The sequence below is a fragment of the Lagenorhynchus albirostris genome, chromosome 1 (assembly GCF_949774975.1).
Source record: "Lagenorhynchus albirostris chromosome 1, mLagAlb1.1, whole genome shotgun sequence".
Lineage (NCBI taxonomy): Eukaryota > Metazoa > Chordata > Mammalia > Artiodactyla > Delphinidae > Lagenorhynchus > Lagenorhynchus albirostris.
Window position 1 is genome coordinate 115967974 of NC_083095.1, and position 22553 is coordinate 115990526.

At 34.5% G+C, this 22553-nt stretch overlaps 1 protein-coding gene across 9 annotated transcripts in view; it reads left to right on the forward strand.

Annotated features, from left to right (window-relative positions):
* TCF12 (transcription factor 12) overlaps positions 1–22553 on the forward strand; it is a 385237-nt gene that overhangs the window by 328474 nt on the left and 34210 nt on the right. For 7 of the 9 annotated variants that reach the window (XM_060150625.1, XM_060150615.1, XM_060150635.1 and 4 more), the window contains 5 exons: positions 7047–7152; positions 8185–8324; positions 8604–8748; positions 9410–9474; positions 17499–17577. In XM_060150625.1, the coding sequence (XP_060006608.1) occupies positions 7047–7152; positions 8185–8324; positions 8604–8748; positions 9410–9474; positions 17499–17577 (535 nt within the window). The remainder of the gene's footprint in view (positions 1–7046; positions 7153–8184; positions 8325–8603; positions 8749–9409; positions 9475–17498; positions 17578–22553) is intronic. The other 2 variants (XM_060150651.1, XM_060150677.1) reach the window with 1 other exon arrangement.

Consider the following 22553-nt stretch of genomic DNA (forward strand, 5'->3'; position numbering starts at 1 on the left):
CCAGGCTGGCTATGGGCCCAGTAGGGTTAAATCTAACATTTGTATGATGAGGAAAACATGAAGTCATTTAAGCATTCTCTGAAGTTAGAATGCTAAAGACATTGGATGACAAGGAGTTTAGCTTAAATCTGCTTTGATTTTTTTTTCCCTTTATCAAAAATGTATGAGACGATATTCTAGATATGAATCCAAGAAGGTCTTTTTTTCTTGATTCAAGTGAACACAAATACCAGGAAGTTAAGCCTCTGCCAGGAGAATATGTTGTCACGGGTCAGGTTTATTAATCTTTTAGAAGGAAATTTATGTTCCTTTCCACTAGCTCATGAACATATTGAAGAAAGGGATCAGGTGCTGTATTGTTGGGTCTAAATATTTTTAAAATGTAGATAGCGAAGAAGTGACACTCATTGATTTGTTCACGACATTATCCTAGCATACAAGTTTCAAACCCAGTCCCTTAAAAATTCCATGGTTTATCTCTCAGGAAAAAAATTTGTGCTTATTATAAAAATGATACTGGTTACAATAAAGAACTGATAAAATACGCCCAGTGATGTTAAGATTAATTAAAATGTGTTTGACTTACCTAAGAAGAAATTCTCACACATGAAAACCACTATTACTCAACTATACTTTTTAGACAGCAGCAGTAGTAATTGATTTTAAGCTGCTTTGTACTGAAAGCTAGAATTCTTTTTCTTATCGTTGTTAGAAAGGAAATTTTACATTATTTCACCCCAAATCGCTCTCTGGAAATTCTTGGGAAAAGATATTGGTCCTTTTATTTATGAGTGTTGAAAATATGAACATATATTTATGCCTTTTACAGAAATTTCAGTTGTGTTTTTATCAGGCTAACTAATTAGATGAAAAGAATCTTTCATGGATAGCTTGTGTGTCCCTTAGTTAGTCCTACTTCAGACATTTTGCTTTATGATGCCTTTTGGTTTCAGTTCTTACAGTATTTAGTACTGGAACTATATAAATATTCCTCCCCCCCCATAGGCTTGGAATTACCATAAAAACTTGAGTAGTAGGTTGGACTTTACGGCAAAATTTACTACATTTATGTAATATTAAAATACTGAAAACATTGAGATATTTATCAAATCTGTCATTTGTTTAAATATTCTTGGATATTAGGAGATTCTTAAATTAGACTGCTATTTCATGTACTTAAATTTTTAAATGTCTTTTTCTTTTGGGTTGTGCTAGTTTTAATTTTGATTAAAGAAAGAACCAGGAAAGTGGGAAGCCCTGAATTTCAGAAACTTTAAGATTTTGACATTTATGTTAAAGATATGCTTTTTCTCTAAGTTTATGCATAAGGTCAGTATGCATAGAAAACAGTGGATCCAAAATGATCAGAAAAATCAATAGGGAATAGTTTTTAGGAAATTTATTTAACTTTTAGTTAAATTTAAATTTAACTAAATTTAAATTTAGTTAAATTTCTTAATCTAAAATTTCTTTAACTTTTACTTACTTAGCACTCTTATCTCAATGAGTCCAATTATTTAAAGCAGAAATTTTACTTACTCTTTTTTAAGCAGCCTCTTTTTAGTAAATTCAGGTCCCACAAAATGCAGCGGTAGAAGGAAACTGTTTATGTATATTATTGTGTATGAAACTTGCATAGGTTGACCAGCAGTAACTAAAAAATTCTTATAATAATTACCTAGTTTTTCTTTCTTAGTTTTTGAGTGTTGACCCTTAAATGTGCCTACTTTTAAAATCAGTGGCCCAGAGGTTTAATTAGATTTTAAAGCTAGAATTTGAGTTGGGTTGGGGTTTTCTTTTTTTCCAGTGACCTGAACTGTTTTGTTTGTTTGTTAGTTGTCAGGTTTTAGATACTCAGCTAGATCTTGAAAAATTTTTATTGCTTAATACAAAATATAGTTACATAAAATGAGATAAATTAAGTGTATGCTCCTGAATATAGTATCACATTTTTATTTTAAAATTATGATGGTAGGGTAAATTAGCCAAATGATTTTGTTTTGCTTTATTATTTTGGTAAGTTGATAAAGATTATGCTGGAGATGATTTATGCTATTAGCATAAACTTTTCACACATTGGAGGTTTAATGTTAGCATTAAAGTGTTTAACGGTATTTAACATATTGGAACTTAAAGAGAACTGCTAGTCAAACCATCTTGACAAAAGCGCTAATAGAAGCCTAAACATAATGAAATATCGGTAATAATTTCTGTGTTAGAGCATGTTCAGAAAAATTTATAAGCTTCTCCGTCTTTCTTCTTTCCAAATTAGATAAAGGTGTTCCCAAAATGTTTAAGAGTTTTGGTTTTCGTTTCATAGCCTTTGGAGTTTATGAGACTCCTAGAATATTTCTTTCAAAATAATTTATCTAATTTTAAACTCGTGGGTAAGGAAGAGTGATTTCATCCTGTATTGTTCAATATAGTAACCTGTAGCCACAAATGACTATTTAAATTAATTAAATTAAAATTAAAAATTCAGTTTCTCACTTGTACTGTCCACATCTCAAGTGTTCAGTAGTCACATGTAACGAGTATCTCCTGTATTGTACAGACAAAGGTACATTACTGTCTTTTCAGATACAGAACATTTCCATTATTACAGAAACCTATTGGACAGTGCCCGTCTAAAGCATTCCTCTCATTTTCTGTGGAAGTGTATCTTAATTAAGATATCTAGCGAGCTATTGTCACATACTAAAGAAATTTCCCAATTCATTTCCTCATCATTTAGAACATTTAAAGATATCAGGTACCACACAGGCTTTGGATCTATTTTTAAAAGCATAGGGAATGGCATCATCTTTTAATTCATCACTGGATGTGACAAGATAAAAAGAAAAAAATATCTTTTTAGCAGAAGCTTCTACTTTTTTTCATCTTTGCTGAACAACTGTCAGATAATCATGCCTTTCTGCCTTGCAGAGATGTTTCCAATATTAATTACAGGAAGGATGCACTGAAATCAAGAGCACAGTGCACACCTCCAGCCTCTAAAGCTAAACAGAGTGGACTGCCCTGAATTGGGGTGATCCATATGACTAAACTGAATCACCCAAGCAGGAAAAAAAGGAATGTTTTTGCTAACTTGACTCCAATTGGTTTTATGAGCTAAAACATTCCAAGGATAATTGTGTAATCACTGTATAGAGTAATGTAAATATTCATCCCTGAAGTACTCTGTCACTCGTAAAAAGTAAGTTTGGGTTGATGGGATGAGGACAGTAGAGATATTACTGTGAATTTATTCTTTTCAAACATACTTAACAATGAAAGGAGAGGTATCTGTTAGATTTTCAGTTATATTCGTTTAAGTTGAGGTAAATGTTATGGTTCTGTTCACCCAACACTCAAAATTTCTCTCTTTTCCATTCCTGGAGGAGAAAAATTAAGTACTTGAGAAAGAAGGACATTCCCACATGATACCTACTTTGAACCTGACATTCTGAAATGGAGGCTAGAATTCTAAAGAAAATTTCTAATTACCACATTTCAATAGAACATCTTAAATTACTTAATTGTACTTTTTCTGTTTCTTTTTAAAATAGTGTGACTCCTGGTAGATTTTAATCACCTTAAGCACACATATTCCTTTCTCTTAATTTTGTTTGTTGTGATACAAAATCATATTTAAGATTTAAATGTGTGATTAGATCATTAACTAGGAAAAAACTGGCATCTATGTGCAGGTGATCAGATGACATAAGCAGTCTGGTTTTAATTTGTGGCCAGTACTGATTGTAACTAAAAGAGACTTGCTCTTTTTGTGGAATTGGCTGACTGTTTTCCTACATCTGGAGTTAATAAAGTCTTTGAGACCACATCAGTTGTGCTTTGCCGCAAGAACTCTTTGATCTGAAAAATCGCAACTGGCACAACTGCTGCTTCATAACATTGCATCTATGTTTTTGCAAGCTATGGTTAAGATACCAAAAGTAAAGTTTTTTGTCGTGTGTTAGAAATGCTGTTAGGTGGGCCTCTTTGAGAACCATGGTTTTCAAAACATTTTTATCATGATAAAAACTTTGAACTTATGTTAGTAAATAAATGATAAACTTATAGTAATTTAGAGTTTTTACCATTTTCATTTATAAGATCTATTCTTTAAAAGTCCATTTATCTTTTTCAAAGTCTATTTATAGAGACTAACATTAAAAACAACTTTGCCCTAAAATGAGCCCTGTGTTCTCAATACAGCTTCAAAATTTTTACATACGAGTAGGCAAGCGGGCAAGCCTCTTCTTCGTGTGTTTTATCTTGGTTTTCTTGCTTTCCATGATAGTCATCAATTAACCATTATCTGATCAGCATATTCTCCTTTATTTACAGCGATTTGTAAATCAGTAAAGTCAGCAAAAGTTCTTTTGTAAATCAGCAGAAGTTCTTTGCTTTTATAATTGCATACATTTAAAAATTTTTAAAGTGTAAGTTTATCTTGTATGGAATATAGTGAATTGAATAGAAATAAGGATAAAGAAATATATGTTGGGAGATTATATATAAATTTTAACTGACAAATTATGTAGATTTTTTGTGTGAAATGACACATCAAAACTGGAGTTTTTCATAAGTATCATTGGGAGGTTTACATACTGTTTCAATCTAAAAGCTAGATAGAATTAGAGAACTTTATATTGTATACTTTCAAATCAGTGATGGTATACATAGTAAATAAGCATTTGTGACAAAAACATGTTCTAATGCTGTCTTCTAAATTTTATTCTCATTTCTATTTTCTTTCTACATCTCGTTTTTGTTGTTTGTGGTTTCAGCATAGTTTGGGAAAAATCTGTATATTATAAAGGGGACAGAGGACATCTAGCTAAAGCTAAATTTTGATGCTGAAACTTGATTAAAAGAAAAAAGTACAAAATTCCTTTCCTGAAAACTTTTCCTGCCTATCAGCCTATCTAATACATTGCAAACACATTTGTGTATATCCAGTTCTTTCATTCTAACTCTGTCTTTATGTCATAGCACCGAACTAGAAAAATATGTTTAATATGTATAATGCATAATCTCCTATCTAGGATCCTTCTGGGTAATTCTTAGGAATATATCTTGTCCCAAACTTTTCAGGTACCACAAGTGTGTGTTTTCTGCTCTGGGATATAAGAAGTAGGAAACTAACCTGAAAGGCAGTCCATTAAAAAGACACACCTGTGCTTATAGTAGCATGGCTAGCAAGAAGACTAAAAATTGACTTTTTAACCTTTTATCTAGGGTGAACTGTATATAAGTAGGATGATGTCAGACAAAAACTATAAGAAATAGCAGTTTGAGTACTAAACAGGCACAATATGTAGCAGTGTAACTGCTCTTAATAAGAATTAGAAAGATATTATTAGCTAATACGTAGTGAGTGGTTACCATGCTAAACATTTTCGAGCCTTCTGTGCGCCTTAGCCATCTTGAGGAATCCAGGTTGTTTTTGTGGGTTTTGTTTGTTTTTTTGTTTGTTTTGGGGGGAGGTTGTTTTGTTTTGTTTTGGCCGCACGGCTTGTGGGATCTTAGTTCCCCAACCAGGGATCAAACCTGTTTCTTCATCATTAAGAGGGCAGAGTCCTAACCATTGGACCGCCAGGGAATTCCCTAAACATTTTGTATGTATTATCTCATCTAATCTTCCCATCAACCCCTGCCCCCCCATGCAGGTAATGTTAGCACCATCTTACAAATGAGGAAATTGAGCCTCAGAAGGTTAGGTAATTTGCCAGGAATCTTTACAGTTAGTTAATGCCTCAGAGAAAGAATAAATGACAGTTTATGTAAATAAAAAATTGACTCCCATTTTAATCTGTGTGTGCTTCCTCCACTTTTTTATTAGTGCATAGGAATGTATGCTTGATAAAAATATCAAACTGTGTGGAAAGGCATAAAGCAAACGTCTTCCTCCCCAGTTATAAGTCCAGAGGTGTAACCATTAAGTTGCTTATGTGTAATTCCAGAAATCTTCTGTGCTTATGCAAAAAATATGTGGATGCTTTTTTTTACGCATCCTCCCATAATTTTATTGAGCTAGTTACTTTTTTCCACATTAAGTGAACACTTTGAATTTTTATTTTGGATTAAAATTTAATAGTTGTACCCTTATCAGACTAAACAAAAGAAATACGTTTCATACACTGCTCACAGTAGGACACCTTTCCATTCTTCCTGACTCCTGGTTTACTTTTACTTTAACAGACCATGTATCACCTTAAGTGTTACTTACTTGTCTTCCTTCTTGGTTTCAGTAGTCATCATGAGAATGGTTTGATCATGTTTTGATTATTACAGTTATTTGGATGCCCATTTAGTTTTCCAGAGAAATGACAGAGTTGGCCATTTGCCAATTCAAAATGTTCATACTTTGTTTATCTGAAGCAAAGGTTTACCACAGAAAATTAATACTGCTCTGACAGATTAAATGAGCCTTTCCTGAAAGCTGTGCCAGACTTGAAAATTTACTTGAAATTAAAGAATTAAAACCCCTGAGCAGAACTTGGTTTAATTTTGCCAACCCTACTAAGTTAAGGAAGTTTCTGAACAATTGTGTTGTGCCTTTCACAGTTAACTTTTAATAGTCATAAAGAATAGTAACATTTAGTCTAACTCATTTTGATTTTGATAAATCTTGTAACAGTGAAAAGAATGGATTTTATGAACAAATTCATAAAATAAAACAAATTTTATTTCATGCTGTATTCAAAAGACATTAGTTTCCACTATCACATTTTGAATCGTGAGCCTATATGGATTTGTGTTTTGTAAGCAAAGTCAACATTTGTGACTTTATTCAACCACCTGATGTAATTGTCACACAAAGATGCATTACAGGGATATTTAGAATAGTTTTTTCTCTAGTAATCAGCTAAAAACAAACAGGTAGATAATATCCAAGTTAGACGTTATTTATGAGGATTTAGGCTGTTTGTTTGGATTTGTGGTAGGCCTTTTTAGATATTGGATAGGCCTTTTTAGGCCCTTCAGGAAATGTAACACATTTTACATAAGTGGTATGACAGTCATTTACATTTTAATTAAATTTCCTGTTTAATTTTAAGGTATATGCACCATCCCCAAATTCAGATGACTTCAACCGTGAATCTCCTAGTTATCCATCTCCCAAGCCACCAACCAGTATGTTTGCTAGCACTTTCTTTATGCAAGGTAAGTACTGCCAAATAGTTGTCAAGTACTACAACAGTTATCTCTTGTATATTAGCTAATATTTTAAAGTTGTGAGGAAAGAGAATATCTGTATAGAAGTTCAGACATTTTTTATCTAGATATGTTTGGCTGAAGCAAATTAAAATTTAGTTTTAAAGTTTCCTATTGCTAATTATTGCTGACTGCAATGTAGTTGGATTACTCAGCGAAGCATCGGAGTGCCCATCTAATATTGATTGAATTTATAAAGGACTTCAGTTGAGAAAAGTGAGTAAAGCTGCTCTTTCTCATTTTAGGATTTAAATGTATAAAAGCTATTAACAATTTTAGTTTCTTGTTTAAATTACAGATTCATATCACCCCTAGAATTATCAGTGCAAATAAAAAGTGAATATCATAGAACAGAATAAGACTTTAAGAGAGAAAAAGTGTTGCACTTCCTTTCATTCTTGTTAGCAAATCATTTTTATTTGGTCTTCTGTGGTTTTGGACTATGGGAGCAATAAATTACTACATAAATGGTTCCTTGACTTTACATTGGTGAGTGAAGTCATTGCTAACACATTTCTTTTGAAGGCTGACTATAATATAGTCATTATCCATTACTTAGGTTCTCTGTAAGAGAAACTTCTTTATTCTAGTTTGAGAATGTTTGGTATAATATACATTGCTTATAGATTAAGAACTTTTTGTATATGGGTATACCATTTAACCAAAAGTTAAATCCAACCTATCTCCAGATTTGGAATTTTTATTGTCCTCCCTGATATGAATTTAGGTCTTGTGAGGATTTTTATAATGACCTGCCTACTACAGTTTCAATTACTTTTTCTCCCTCTAACTATAAAGCTTTTTTCCTTCATTTAACATAGTAACTATACAGTTTGGAGGGAAGAAAACTAGATGTAAGACTAGGTTGGAAAGGGGAAGAAAAACCTATCTGGAGGGTACCCTTTGAATTTTTATAGCATCATCAAAATAAAAGAAAAAATATTGGCTAAGGAAAATTTTATATTTCTCTTTTTGTCTTAGATGGGACCCACAATTCTTCTGACCTTTGGAGTTCATCAAATGGGATGAGCCAGCCTGGTTTTGGTGGAATTCTGGGGACCTCCACTTCCCACATGTCTCAATCCAGTAGTTATGGCAGCCTTCATTCACATGACCGCTTGGTAGGCTGTAACACATGACTAGGGTGCAGCAACACTTTGTCCTCACTTGTGTTTCTTTTGGATTACAAGTGTAAGATTTGATTCTGCCAAAACTTCTGAATTTTGAAATACTTCTAGGCTTACTTCATGCCTTTTGAAAAAGTAAATGACAAGAGTAGTGCTCTTCAGCTGCTAATTTATGATGTTCTTTTTAACCTGTTATAGTAGTTGCCCAGTTATATGTGCATATTATTCAGAAAATATATTTAATAGATCATGTCTCTTTCCCCCTTTCTTTAGAGTTATCCTCCACACTCAGTTTCACCAACAGACATAAACACAAGTCTTCCACCAATGTCCAGCTTCCACCGTGCCAGTACCAGCAGTTCACCTTATGTTGCTGCCTCACACACCCCTCCCATCAATGGATCAGATAGCATCCTAGGTGAGCTTTTCTAGGTTGGCAAAACTCCCTAAAACTGAATTTGGCGATTTATAGTGAATCTCATATTTTTGAATACATATATATACATTTTTGTTCTTTTCATATTTTTTTTTCCAGCTTTATCGAGATACACCATTGACATATAGGGCTGTATAAGCTTAAGGTGTACAGTGTAATGATTTGACTTAAATACATCATGAAATGATTATCACAATAAGTTTAGTGAGCATTCATTATCTTATATAGACACAAAATTAAAGCAATAGAAAATTTTTTTTTCTTTGTGATAACGCTTGATTACTCTCTTAACTTTCCTAAATGACATACAGCAGTGTTAGTTATATTTATCATGTACCTCCCCAGTACTTACTTATAACTGGAAATTTGTACCTTTTGACTCAACGTATTTTTTAGTATTGAGTTTAAAAATGAAAGAAAGGAGGAAAAGAAACTTTCTGATTTTCATTAATGTACAGACTGGTAAGGAACCCACCTTTACTTTAGCTTACTAAATACAACACATGCAGAGTATTTGCAGGTTTATTGTGACAGATGTGCAACAACAATGGAGAACACCATTGAAATAATGGCAGAGTGCTAAAAAAGCATGCCTCCTTGCCTGCTAAACTTCTTAATTTGTTTTCCTCTTTGAAATATTCAGGAACCAGAGGAAATGCTGCTGGAAGCTCACAGACAGGTGATGCACTTGGAAAAGCTTTGGCATCTGTAAGTATTGAATTTACATATTTTGCTGAATGATTTTTACACTGCTGAATGCAGTGGTTAGATTTTGTGGGCAGTATGCGTCATAGTTAAAGGGTGTAGTTATAACAGGACCACTTCATTACTCATTTAGAGCTATTTTCGGTTTGTATTGATTTGTACTGCCCTTAAAATAATTCACAAGAACACTTTCCCACCCTATTCCCACAAGAACTGTCCTTCTACTTTCCATTTAAATATCTGTTTTTGTCTTAATGCAACAGATGTAGGGAAAAGAAAAAGAAATTTGGGCATTTTGAAATCTAAAGCACAGATTACTGAGGTTAATAGTTAAATCTGTTTATTAGTTTTAAACATATACTTTGTGAGTTGCCCATTAAAATAAGTCAAGTGGAACCAAGAAACATAACTCAGTTATTCTTCTGATCCAGAGAAGGAAGTGCTTTTATAAGGATTTTTTTCTAACATGGAAGGTATTTTATATATTTTTTTTAAAGGAAAGAATAAGCATCTGCTGCTGATTCATTTAAGACATAGGAGATGAGAGCCTTTCCAAAAAGGAAAAAAACAGATTCATTGAAGAACCCACACTAAAATGAGTAAAACTAATTTGAAGGAATCCCATAGTATTTTCCTCAGCAAGTAGTTTACATCACACCAGAATGTTAATGACAAAGCAATGAATTGCTTTAATAAAGGCAGTGATCGGTTTTAATATATATGATCCTTAAAACATTGAAACGAAATCCACTCTTTTGGGAGAACATTTACCGGTAGTCCATAAAGATTCCAAATCTGATTATTTAAGAGGTACTTCTGCTTTGTATTTTCTAAAGTTTCTCCTTAGGCTTTTTCTTCCTTCCTTTTTTCCTCCTGAGTGATATGCCTCTCAGAATTTTTAGAGTTGTCTTACTTATGTCTTACTATGAAGTGCAGTTAACTCTGTCAAACACATTTGCTGCTGTTCATGGGAAAGGCAGGCCACTTAATGTGTGAGTAGTAGGAAGCAGCTGTTGAAATTTAAAGAGATAAACCTCTTTGTGAATGGTTTCTGTAAATAAATGTTACTCTAGAGCAGTACACGTTTCTTGAGAAATGAAGCTAAGTCAAATTCATCTACCACATAGTGGTGGCTCACACAAAATAGAGCTCAGTAAATGTTTGTTGAATTCAGTCTTGCATCATATGACAAAAATGATGATGATGATGATAACAAAACCCACAAAAATATCATCTGTAATTTGTATGCTTACTAGGTGCTAGGCACTATACTAAGCATTTACATGCGTCGTTTCATTTAATCCTCAAGAAAGCCCTGTGAGGTTGGCATTATTATTCCCACGTTACAGATGAGGAACTAAGGTTTAAAAGGTTAAGTAACTTTGGCTCAGAAAGATTAAGTAACTTGCCCTAGGGATCACCAGGCTAGGAAAGGTAAAGCCTAGATATTAGATTAGATCTGATCTAACTAGCTTCACTTTCAGAAAGACAGTGGTACAGTGACTGTTATTTTACAAGGTGTTGATGAGGATTAAAGGGAGTGGTCTCACTTATTCTGGACTCACTCCACATGATGTAAACGACCTACTTTGGAAGAAAATTATTCTATAATATTAAATGAGTGCCTCCCAGGTATTTGATTGACTTGCCAGTTCCTTCTGCTGATTCTGTAAGAATCCAGTAGCAGATACTTCACAGGTAGAAAGACAAGTAACATTTGAACTTTCGATACTAAGCAACTTAAAAAAGTATAACCTGCATTTCAGGGGCTTTTTTCTCAAAAGTTTTTGTTTATTTTATTCAAGGAAGACTTCCATAAAGGATCCTTGGCAGATAGGCAAGCAGGAATTTGTGATGTTGTCAGTGGTCCTCCAAGCTCCTTTTCAGTTACCGTTCAAGTCCTTGACTATTCTGCCATATTACGACCAACATACTAGCTAAACCAATTGGCATTTGGAAAAGAAGATCTAAATTCAGTGTGAGTGGAAGCCAGGGGAGAATGTTTAATCTAGTTAGTGGGTGGGCTTTGGTTGTCATGGAAACTCAGCTCTGTCATCCTGTGTTGTTACTAGGCAGGAGCAGCCAGGTCATTCCATAAATCATTTCTGTCATAGCTGATGGTGATGTATTCCATCTGCTCCATCACTGCATGCCATAGTCTGCACACTTCAGATCCCTTCCTTCAATCCATCTCCTGCCCCACTCTGCACCAGACACCTCCCCCAAACACATTCTTTCTCTAACTTCCATTACAAACTCACATTCACTTTAGTGCTCTTAGAATGTCCTGAAAAACAGACAAAAAATTACATTGGGGATAGGAAGGATTAGAAGAGATGAGGAGAAGGAATTTTATGAGGATTACATTTGAGAGTCTGACATGCGTCTCAGAATTTGATGTTAGGTATTACAGATCTTTGGAAATGGTGATCATGAGTATTTGAAATTTTAAGTTCTATAGAATGTGACATTTTAAATACAGCATCTAGGTTTAGATGGAGAAATGCCATGCTATTGTCATTAGAAGTTATTTCTAATAGCTCCCCAAATGTCTGATATATGTCTTAGATGGTCTTTCATGTGTGAAACAGAGGTTACAACCTTTGTTCTTCAGTTTATGTATTAAAAAGCACACAGAATACTGGGTGATTAAACATGTAAGGCCAGATAATACATTCGCAAAGGTTCCTTTATTTTAGGTTTAAGCCTGGATAATTGTGGTCTTAATCTCAGGATAGCTAGAAAGAGAATTGTACATGAAAGTATTTACACAAAGTTCCCAAAGCCCTATGGATTATGCATTAGTTTAGATAATAAACTGGGGTAGATAGAGGGAAAGGAGAATCTGGATATTCGTGCCATTTCTGTGTTTCCCTGAACGTCTGCCAGACAATAACCCTTTAAGATTGTGCCCGTGGAGAGTTATATAGAGAAGAAACATCTGGTTTATTTCAGTGCCTAATACCATATCAAAACACTTGGTCTTTAATTTAGAGGAGATCAAACAAGAAGACTGTTGAACTTTGTTGATTATATCAGACTTCTTTGTGATAATTTATGTTTTGATTTCTACCTCAGAGCAAAGGAAAGGGAGAGAGTATGTGTATGTGTGTGTATTGTGTATGTGTATGTGTGTGTATGTTTTAATCTAGATAGTTAAATGGTCAGTAGTCTCTAACAAAAGAAAAGAAAATTCAGGGAAGTTGATGTTTAAAAGTAATTCATGAAATAAGTTTCTTTGTTCCTTAGACTCAATAACATTAGCATAATAAAGATTAACTGAAATGTGCACTGTAGTGTTTAAAAAATTGGGCTTGCAGTTCCAAGGTTGGGCTTGGGAGCACTCCATTGTTTCTTTTTTGTCTGAAGCCCTTTTCATTAGCTTCTGGCTTATTGGCACCCTGCTGATTGGAATAGACCATGACTGATAGGAGGAGGAGCCTCATTTGTTGCAGTAAAATGAGGCATATTACCGTTTAAGCCTGGCAGAAGGTATTGGGAGTTATTCATCATTGGTCACTTAACAGTATGAGGACCATGGACTGCATGTAGAATGAGTTCTTACTTTGTGTTTAGGCTCTAGATTCTAAATCACTCCCATCCCCATTTTTTAAGTAACTGATTTTTTTTCCTTCTCTTTTTTTTCTTTGAAACATCTATGTTAGGGGTTCTTTAAGGTCAGAAAGTACAAAAAGTAATGTATTCCTGATTTAGAATGCTCTTTGTCAAATAAAGCCTTATGTGTAGAATTTCTTAAAGTAGCACAACAGTTTCCATAGAATAAGTATAGTTTGTATGTCATTTGGTAATAGAATAAATTTGCAGAAGTGAAGTTTAATGACATGATCTGTGATCTAAAAGGCTGTATTATTCTGCTGTTTTAATGTTGTTGCTCCCTTCCCACATACATGTTCTTTTTATGAAAGTAAAAGGGACAAGAAAAAGTCCTGTAATTTGCCAGGCTATCTGTCAGTTCAGGAAAAGTATTAGTAACAATTCTGTCTGTCATCACTTTAATTTAGGGCAAAATAGAACCAGGGAATGTGATGAGTGAGTGGAGAAAATACCTTTTATTATACAAATGGAGAAGGTGCTTTTGATAAAAACACCAGAAATTATATGTTGATATGCTTTTGGTACTGCTTCTCCTGTTTTCACAGTGATTTTTAGGAGCCCACACCCACTTTATACATGACATCATTTTGCTTAGTCATTGCAAGGTAGTCATTGGAAAATGACTCTAAAGTATAAACTTCCTCTTTGAGATAAGGAAGTTGTCACCAGTCCTTCACGTGCTTAGGGATTATTTCGCTGTAATGGCAGAGTTATCAGGGAAAATAAGGGTTGATAGCCTGCTTATATCCTCAAAAGCCCATACCTGCCTAATGTTGTGGTATGGACAGCTTAGTACATCAACACTAATTCTCAGAAATATTGGAACCTTACCATATTGTTGTTCTCAAAGCTTATACCGTAAAATTGATTTGTAAATGAATTCATCTTTATAATAGTATCTTTTTCTCCCCTGGGTATTACTGTTACTGAACCCCACTGTATAAATGCTGAGATAAACTGCTATTTACTGAATTCTGCTTTTTTATCAAAAAATATTGTAGCGAATTTCATGTGCAATTTAATCGCTCAAGTTTTTTTTTTTTTTTAATATTCAGCACCTACTTGTGCAAAACAGTGACAATGATGAATTCAGTGTTGAACAGTATAAGGTCCCTGCTTTCAAAGAGCTTACAGTCAAGGAGAGAAGATAGAAAAATGGTAACATAGAGCATAGTGTGAAGTAAAATACCAAAGAGAAGTAACAGGTTACACTAAGAATATAAGGGAAGTGAAAATGAGTGTAAGTGGGGAGGTTACATTTGAGTTGGGCTTTGATGTGTTACAGAATTCCATCAGGGAGAAGTTAAGAAACAAGCCTTTTGCAAGGACAAGCTGTGTTCAGAAAATGCAAAAAATATTTTGTTTGATATAATGCTTTATGTAGGTTATAAGGTAGAAAGATATTTTTGTAACCAGATAATGGAATACGTCATTCTGTTTTATTTAGTAGACAACAGGAAGTGCTATATGGCATTTGTTCAAAACTGGTTGAGGACAATAGCTCAGTCAATTATGTATGGGATGAAAGGAGCGGGGAGTAACTAAAAATATAAAGACTTAAATAGTCCAGCCATAAGTTCTAGTAAAAGTTTAAGGTAGTGTAATGGCAGTGAGAATGATGTATGCCCATCCCATAAACATTATAGAGAATTGTGAGCATTGGTGTCTATGGTGGGAAGAGTGGAGGAGCAGGAGAAAGGAGGGGAGAGTGAGAGTGGTTTTGGTGACCAGGAGAATACTGGTGCTAACTGAGATAGAGGAAACAGAACAGTAGAGATGGGAAGGGTGGGAAGCTTGGGGCAGTGATGCAAAGTTTGGGTTTGGACATACTGAGCTTGAGATGAAAGAAAGATATGCTCAGATGGAGAGGTCCAGCAACCAGTAGGAGGATAGAGGTGTCAACTTAGGAGTCATTCACATGGATGTCATAGTTGATACTTTATAAAGAATGGTATTACAAAGAGAGGAAACACAGGTAAATAGAAAAGAAAACTGAGACTGGAGCTCTTGGAAAACCTACATTAAGTGAACTGTATAAGAGAGTAAAAGAGAGAAGGAGCCTGGGTAAAAATTATACATCCAAGGATTTAAAAGGGATACCCAAATGCTAACTTCTTTCAAGGAAGATATCATTCATTCTTTAAGCAAGTATTTATTTACCAGCACTGTTGTAGAATCGGAAGCTACTGCAAATGCTGTGTAATTCACATTGGTCTGAATAAGACCAAGTCCTTGCTCTTCTGGAACATGCATTTCATTAGGGAAAAGGGTGAAAGAGACATATGATAAACAAGTAAACAAATTTAGGCAATTAGGGATTAATGTAAGCAGTATGAAGAAAACAAAGCGGGAGGTATGATACACAGGGAATGCTGTTTCTCCAGTGCTTTCATGCGATTAATTCATATGGTCAAGGAAATTGAAAGTCAGCAAGTTAGTCTAGTTTATGATAATCAAAGTTTTGCATGGAAATGGAACTTCTTTCACTCCTCAGCCACCCACCATCAGTGTTATCAACCCTTCCCTCCCTTACCAGTATTATAGTCAAGACATATTTCATATGTTAGCATCAGTTGTTCATAAAAGTTATAATTATTTGAATCATAAACATGAGAAATAGTGATTTACAAAAATAAAAGGGTATGTTGAGATATGTTTTTGTTGAAGTTCGGTGACGTTATCTAACTTACTTATGGTTGAAATAAATCACTGTATGTATGCAAGCCATTAGGAACCAAAATGTGACCTTTAGCTAATTTTCACAGGTGTGAAAAGTGACAACTTTTAAAAGGTAACAACTTTGACAACTTTAAGACCAACAACACTGATGTTATAGCATACTACTTCCCTATTACTAAGTCTTCCCATAAAGTTTTTTGAAGTCTTCTTGATAACTGTGCTTTTCTAAAATGACTCTCCAACCTGGGAATTCCCTGGCGGTCCAGTGGTTGGGACTCGGCACTTCCACTGCTGGGGGTCTGGGTTCAGTCCCTGGTCGGAGAAGTATAATCCCGCAAGCTGCCTGGCGTGGCAAAAAAAAATTTTTAATAAAATGAAATGACTTTCCAACCTGAATATACAACTTTTAGATCTGGATCTTTGGAAAGAGTTGGTGTGTAAAGGGATTTCCAGTTACCATTTAGTAACATCATACAAATTGGTATAGATATACTCATTTGTAGTCAATGCTTACAATTTAATTGGTGCTATCTTCTTTTTTAAAAAAAAAATGAAAGCTGTTAATGTTTGATGATTGTGACCTGTGGAATTTTGTTTTACGTGAGCCTGTCCTAGTATCTGACTTTTTCAACGTATTATACTGTCTGTAAAACCAGTGCTGAGACCCCATATATGCCATAATTTGGGCCTCTTTAAATTTATTAGAGCTCTAAACTTACTCAGATCAAGATTATTTCTATTGGATGACACTTTGCACCCACAAGTAGTTTTCCTATTTAAAATATTTGACCACAGTTTCTCCAAATAAGTTGATTTGTCTGCCCTGAGTGCTGAGATGTGAAGATGATTTATGATGCCTGTTATAGGAATGGGATTGTTCTAGAGAGGAGTTCCTAGGAACCGTTGGTGCGTGGATTAAAGAGACTTTTTAAATGGTTAATGGTTAATTATGTAAACTTGAATGAATTTCTGTCACTATTTTTTTTAGCAATATGAAATAAATATAAAGTGTTGCAACAAAACCTTTAGCCAAAATACCAAAATTTATGCATCCAGATATGTTACCTCTTAGGAGGTAAAGTCCACAGATTATTTGGGGAACACTTTTTTAAGAACTTTCAGGGTTTTTTCACTTTCTCCAAGGGTGACAAAATATCCTTTGAAAACAAGTTTGATTTTTTTACAACACTCACGCAACATTAGGAGCTAAATTTGGCAAAAATGTAGTTACTCAAACAACTTTCTAAAAGAAATAAGGGGTAACTATTTTTAAAAATCACTTTCTTTGACTTTTAAAACTATTTTTAGGACTTTTCTCTTCAAAAGGTAACAGTTTCCTAAGATTATTTTTAATGAATAAAATTTATTTAGATGGTATATTCTAGAAAGATTGTTTATCAGACTTGACTTTATAGTCACTTCTCTTTTATCACTTCTCTTTTTTGTTCTAGCAATTAGAAATTTAAATTACTTTCAACTAGGATAATAAAGAAATAGGTATGATCTATTTATTCCTCTCATATTAGAATATATATGATACTTTTTAATCCGAGTTTTAAAACTGGGGCTTCTATAGCCTTTATGCAATGGAATAGTTCTAAAATTGATTAAACAGTTTTTCACTCTGAGGCTTAAGGGTGGCAGCTTAGATTATAGAAATAACTCCATGCAAATAGATTTATATTTTTGCTTTTGTCACACTGATATGTGCATATCTTTTGTTTTCTGGTTAGATTTATTCTCCTGACCATACCAGCAGTAGTTTTCCATCAAATCCGTCAACACCAGTTGGATCACCCTCACCTCTCACAGGTAGGCTTTTGTTTTATCTAACTACTTGATAACATGCATAGGGCTACTTGGAAATATTTGAAGTTTATTTTTCAATAAAATATAGTAAAAACTCACACCAAAAAAATCATTTCTATCCTGAGAAAACATGTAAACAGAGCCTTCTCCTGAGTTCATTTTGGAGAATATTGAAGTATTTCCTGTTTGAATTATTTGTTCATATCTTCTCTGATTCTTAAAATAATTTGTGATAATTTCTAAGAACAATTATTATAACAGGATAAAAAATAAGGCTAAGCAATTGGGATGAAGGTAAAATATAGAGAAGGAGATGAATCAAAAATTTTGATAAGCTAACATAGAAAATAAAATAACCTATTTAGAAGTATATATAACTTCTTCCTTATTCTCTGTATTTTCCACGTACCATGTATAAGACTCAAATGAAAAACTCTGCACTAGTTTGTCTTTATTTTTAAGTCCACTGAGTTATTATTTCATATATATATATAAATTCTTGGGGATAATGTAGGGTTTTTTTGCTAAAGAAAAGAACTCTGTGAATGTGTATGAATATTGTTAGTGGAGTTAAATAAGTGTTCAGATTTGCATTGCTTTTTTCCTGTTTTTCTTTACAGTAGTTTTAACAAGTTCCAGATACTATCCTACACTATAAATTTGTTGAGATACAACTATTATTATTGTAAATAGGAATTTTTTGATTTATTAGGAATAAATCAAATTACAAGAAGATGCTTGGATCTGATCTGTTAAGCTATAAAACTTGGAATGTGTTTCCTGAGCAGTGTTTGGAGAAAAACCATGCTAAAGAAAAAATGTATTAGTTCTAAGGAAAAGACATTAGACAACTGTGTAAAAATTGCCATTTTCCTCCAACAGTTGACCTCAGAAATGATTCTCTATTCCTGATCAGTCACTAGTTCAGTCCATGTGGCGTTGTTGTTGTTGCTGTGAAGCCTTTTTGCATTGTTCAGGGTTTCTGAAAATCAAGGCTCTGGTGTATCAGGGCCCTGGCTATCACCTGTGCTCTGTGATTTAGCCTTGTGACTCTGCTAAGAAGCATTCCAGTGTGGAAATGATGAACTGCTGGCAGCTGCTTTCAGCTATTAGTGGGTTCTGCCACTTTCTCAGACACCATGGCTTCAGCTGTCTAGTAAAAGCTGAACAGCTGTTCCCCACATAGACAGGACTATGAAAGACCCATTGACTTAAAGTTGTTGTTTAACAGAGGGATGAAATTACAGGAAGAATGATGTAACTTTAACCATACTCACCCTCTTGGCAGAGTTTTACTAAAATTATCAGTGTCATTTTTGCCACAGCCTGTTTCACTTTCTCATCTCAGGTAGCTATATTGGCCCTTACTGTATGTTCCCACTGCCTCTTCTCCTCTGCCCAGCCCAGTAAGATAAAAGTGTCCTTGGTTTCCATTAACACTGGTTGGGAAGGCAGGCAGCAGAGGAGCTCAGCATCTATGCAGGGACATCAGTAAAATGAAGAATCAGAAACTTAGACATTTTTCAAAAAATAATGGTCCAAAGTAAAATCTCACATTTCCTCCTCCTTTTTTTTTTTGGAATTTGTTTATTTATTTTTTTAACATCTTTATTTGAGTATAATTGCTTTACAATGATGTGTTAGTTTTTGCTTTATAACGAAGTGAATCAGCTATACGTATACATATATCCCCATATCCCCTCCCTCTTGTGTCTCCCTCCCACCCTCCCTATCCCACCCCTCTAGGTGGTCACAAAGCACCGAGCTGATCTCCCTATGCAATGCGGCTGCTTCCCATTAGCTATCGGTTTTACATTTGGTAGTGTATATATGTCAATTCCACTCTCTCACTTTGTCCCAGCTTACCCTTCCCTTCTCCATTTTTATTTGATGTTTAGTGGATGATATCCTCTTTCCACCTTTAATTCAGCTGATTAATGAAGATCTGTGAAAGGTTAAATTGTGTAATGAAGGTATTAATAGGCTTCTTTTTTCAGTTCTGCAATCATACTCAAAGAAAAATATTTTCATATATTCCTGTTGAAATGGCATCAAAGACTGATTTTATACAGGTGCATCTCTGTGTCTCATCTCCTGTATCTAGTGTTTTCTTCTTATAACCACCCCCACATACACACACACCCCAGGCTGGCAGAGCAGACATGGAAAGGGAGGAGGAAAAAAGGAAAGCAATGGGCGATAAAGTATTCACAGTTGAAGGAAAAATGAAAAAGAGCAAACCAGAGCTCCTATATAATAATGTACAAATTATTTTGTACCTTGTGTGGCAGGAGCCTATCATCTAGAGTAAAAATTCCTACCCACTATGTGTGCTCTACACTTGCCCTCTTCCTTATGCCTGAGCATCAGTCAGACTCAGGACAGACCTTGTAAGAATAGTTGCACAGGTGCAAAGCAACATAGGCAGTTTCTAAGGCATTCATCGTTCTTGTTTAAATCCTGCTCATTTTCCTTGGGAACTTTTCAGACTAAGAACATAACATTCCTGCATAGAAAATGCTTACAAGAAAGAAGCTTCTGAGATGATGATATTGTTTTAGTTAGGATACTTTAGGCTGAAAGGAAGAGAAACTCTTGTCTGGACTGGATTAAATAATAAGGGGATTTTGGATATCTTGTATAAAGCCCATAGCAGGGCAAGTTCCTGGACCAGTCAGGGCTCCTGCTCTATTTCTTTGCAATTCTTTACCTCCTTCTAGAATATCAGTGAATAAAAGTTTAATAATTGCAGTACTCAATAGCAATCTTCAGAACATTCACAATAAAAATAAAGAGGGAGTAGGGGGAGATAGGGGAGAAAGGATTCCTCAGTTTAGGCTCATTTCATCAATGAGATATTTATTTTTATCATCTGTCAGTATGCCTGGTGTTAAAGCAGTTACCTGACTTCAGCAAATTTTCAGTTTAGTTGAGAAAATAGAGATAAACACATGAAAATAGAACCGTCAGAATTTACTCTTAAACTACAGTTCCTCGGATGTACTTCATGAAGAGAGTATAAAGGAGAAAGAACTTTGAGTATAAAAGAAGAAAGTGTGACAAAGATCAAGATGTAAGAAAGTACCTGACCTGCTCATCCAGAGTCATTGAGATGACTGATTATGAACTCTTTTCACATATTGGAAGTGGAAAGGTTGGCTGGGGCCAGATTGTGGAAAGCAAAGCATTCAGTGCTACATTTAGGATTATTCAACCTTTTCCAAGTGTGGAGTATCTCATGAAAGTTTGAGTTTAGGGTGAGATTACAAAGGGAAACAGCTAACAAAATAAGAAAATGCATGGTAAATAGTCCTAAGAATTTCTCTCAGCCATGCAAAATGATGTTATCTATTCTCTAAATTTATTAACCAGTTTTATTAGGTGGCATATTACTGAATCCCACTCAGAGTGAGAACAGATCAGAAACACTGGGTGAATTTTAGATTTAGTGATGAAAGAAAGCCTTTCCAGATTTTCTAGCCAAATAATTTGATTCTCTTGTCAGCTAACTTGTTCTCTGGAAATAGTCAATAAATTTTGATATCAAGTACATTTATTATAATCCTTGAATAACAGCTAGCTTTTGGGGGTGGTCACTAAAAAGCTCAGGGCAATTACAAAAATTGTTAACTATATAAAGAGTTGAAAGCTTGCCCTTATCTAACAGAAGGAAGTAGTATAAGCCCAAAACCTCTGTGCATGTCTACCACCAGATAGCAGGTGACAGGGAAGGAAGGGGGGAAATAACCTATTCTCTGGGAAACCCCTTAGGTTTTTAGCGTTTGTACTTTTGTTTTTCCTTATTTGTGTAATAATGCTGCAGTTGGTGATCACAAGCTAGAGATAAAGATACCAGTATGATTCTAAATAAATCTGTATATTTTACTCATGTTCTAGTTTTATAAAAAGACAAAGATGCAGATCTGTCTAGTGTCAGAGGTATTCTATAGCATTATGGTCTCTGTCTAGAATTTGAATTCCATTCACAACCCCAGAGTTCTTATCCATAGCTAATGAGCCATCAGTGGGCCAGAATTACAAAAGTCTATGTATCTTTTTTCTTCATTGATTACATGATAGATCTATCATCAGGAAGAAATAATAATAATATCTCATGGTCAAAAAGACCTTTAGGGGCTTCCCTGGTGGCGCAGTGGTTGAGAGTCCGCCTGCCGACGCAGGGGACGCGGGTTCGTGCCCCGGTCCGGGAAGATCCCACATGCCGCGGAGCGGCTAGGCCCGTGAGCCATGGCCGCTGAGCCTGCACGTCCAGAGCCTGTGCTCCACAACGGGAGAGGCCACAACAGTGAGAGGCCCGCGTACAGAAAAAAAAAAAAAAAAAAAAAAGACCTTTAGGTTCACAGAGTGAGTGCATTCATATCTTTTACCTCATTCGCTTCATAAAGGCAGAATAAAAACAAAAACAAAAAACTGTGAGTGGCTATTTTTTGTACAGTTACTAGGAATACAGTTATTCCTACAGTTACTAGGTTACTCAGCTAAAGTGAACTATAGTAGTTCCAATTTACCATAAGTTTTTAGTTTCCTAAATATGGCGAATTAACCTGCAACAACAAGCTCTGGTGGAACATAGTTTAAAATTTCATTTAGCAATAAACAAGACACATTAAGTAAACCTTCTCCAACTTCAGATTTCTAATATATTGATAATTCAGTTTGTCACTGAAGATTTGTTAAGAACAAAACCATATATTTAATTGAACAGTCTTCATTATTTTCTATACATAACTTACTTTCAAATGCACAGTCATGAAATAGTAAAGATTTTCAATCATTTGTTTTGTCTTTTTCTTTTTAAAGCTATTTTGGTTGTTTTAAAGCTATTTAAAGCTATTTTATTTTTTTTAATATTTATTTTATTTATTTATTTTGGCTGTGCCAGGTCTTAGTTGTGGCACGTGGGATCTTTAGTTGAGGCATGCGGACTCTTAGTTTAGGCATGTGAACTCTTAGTTGCA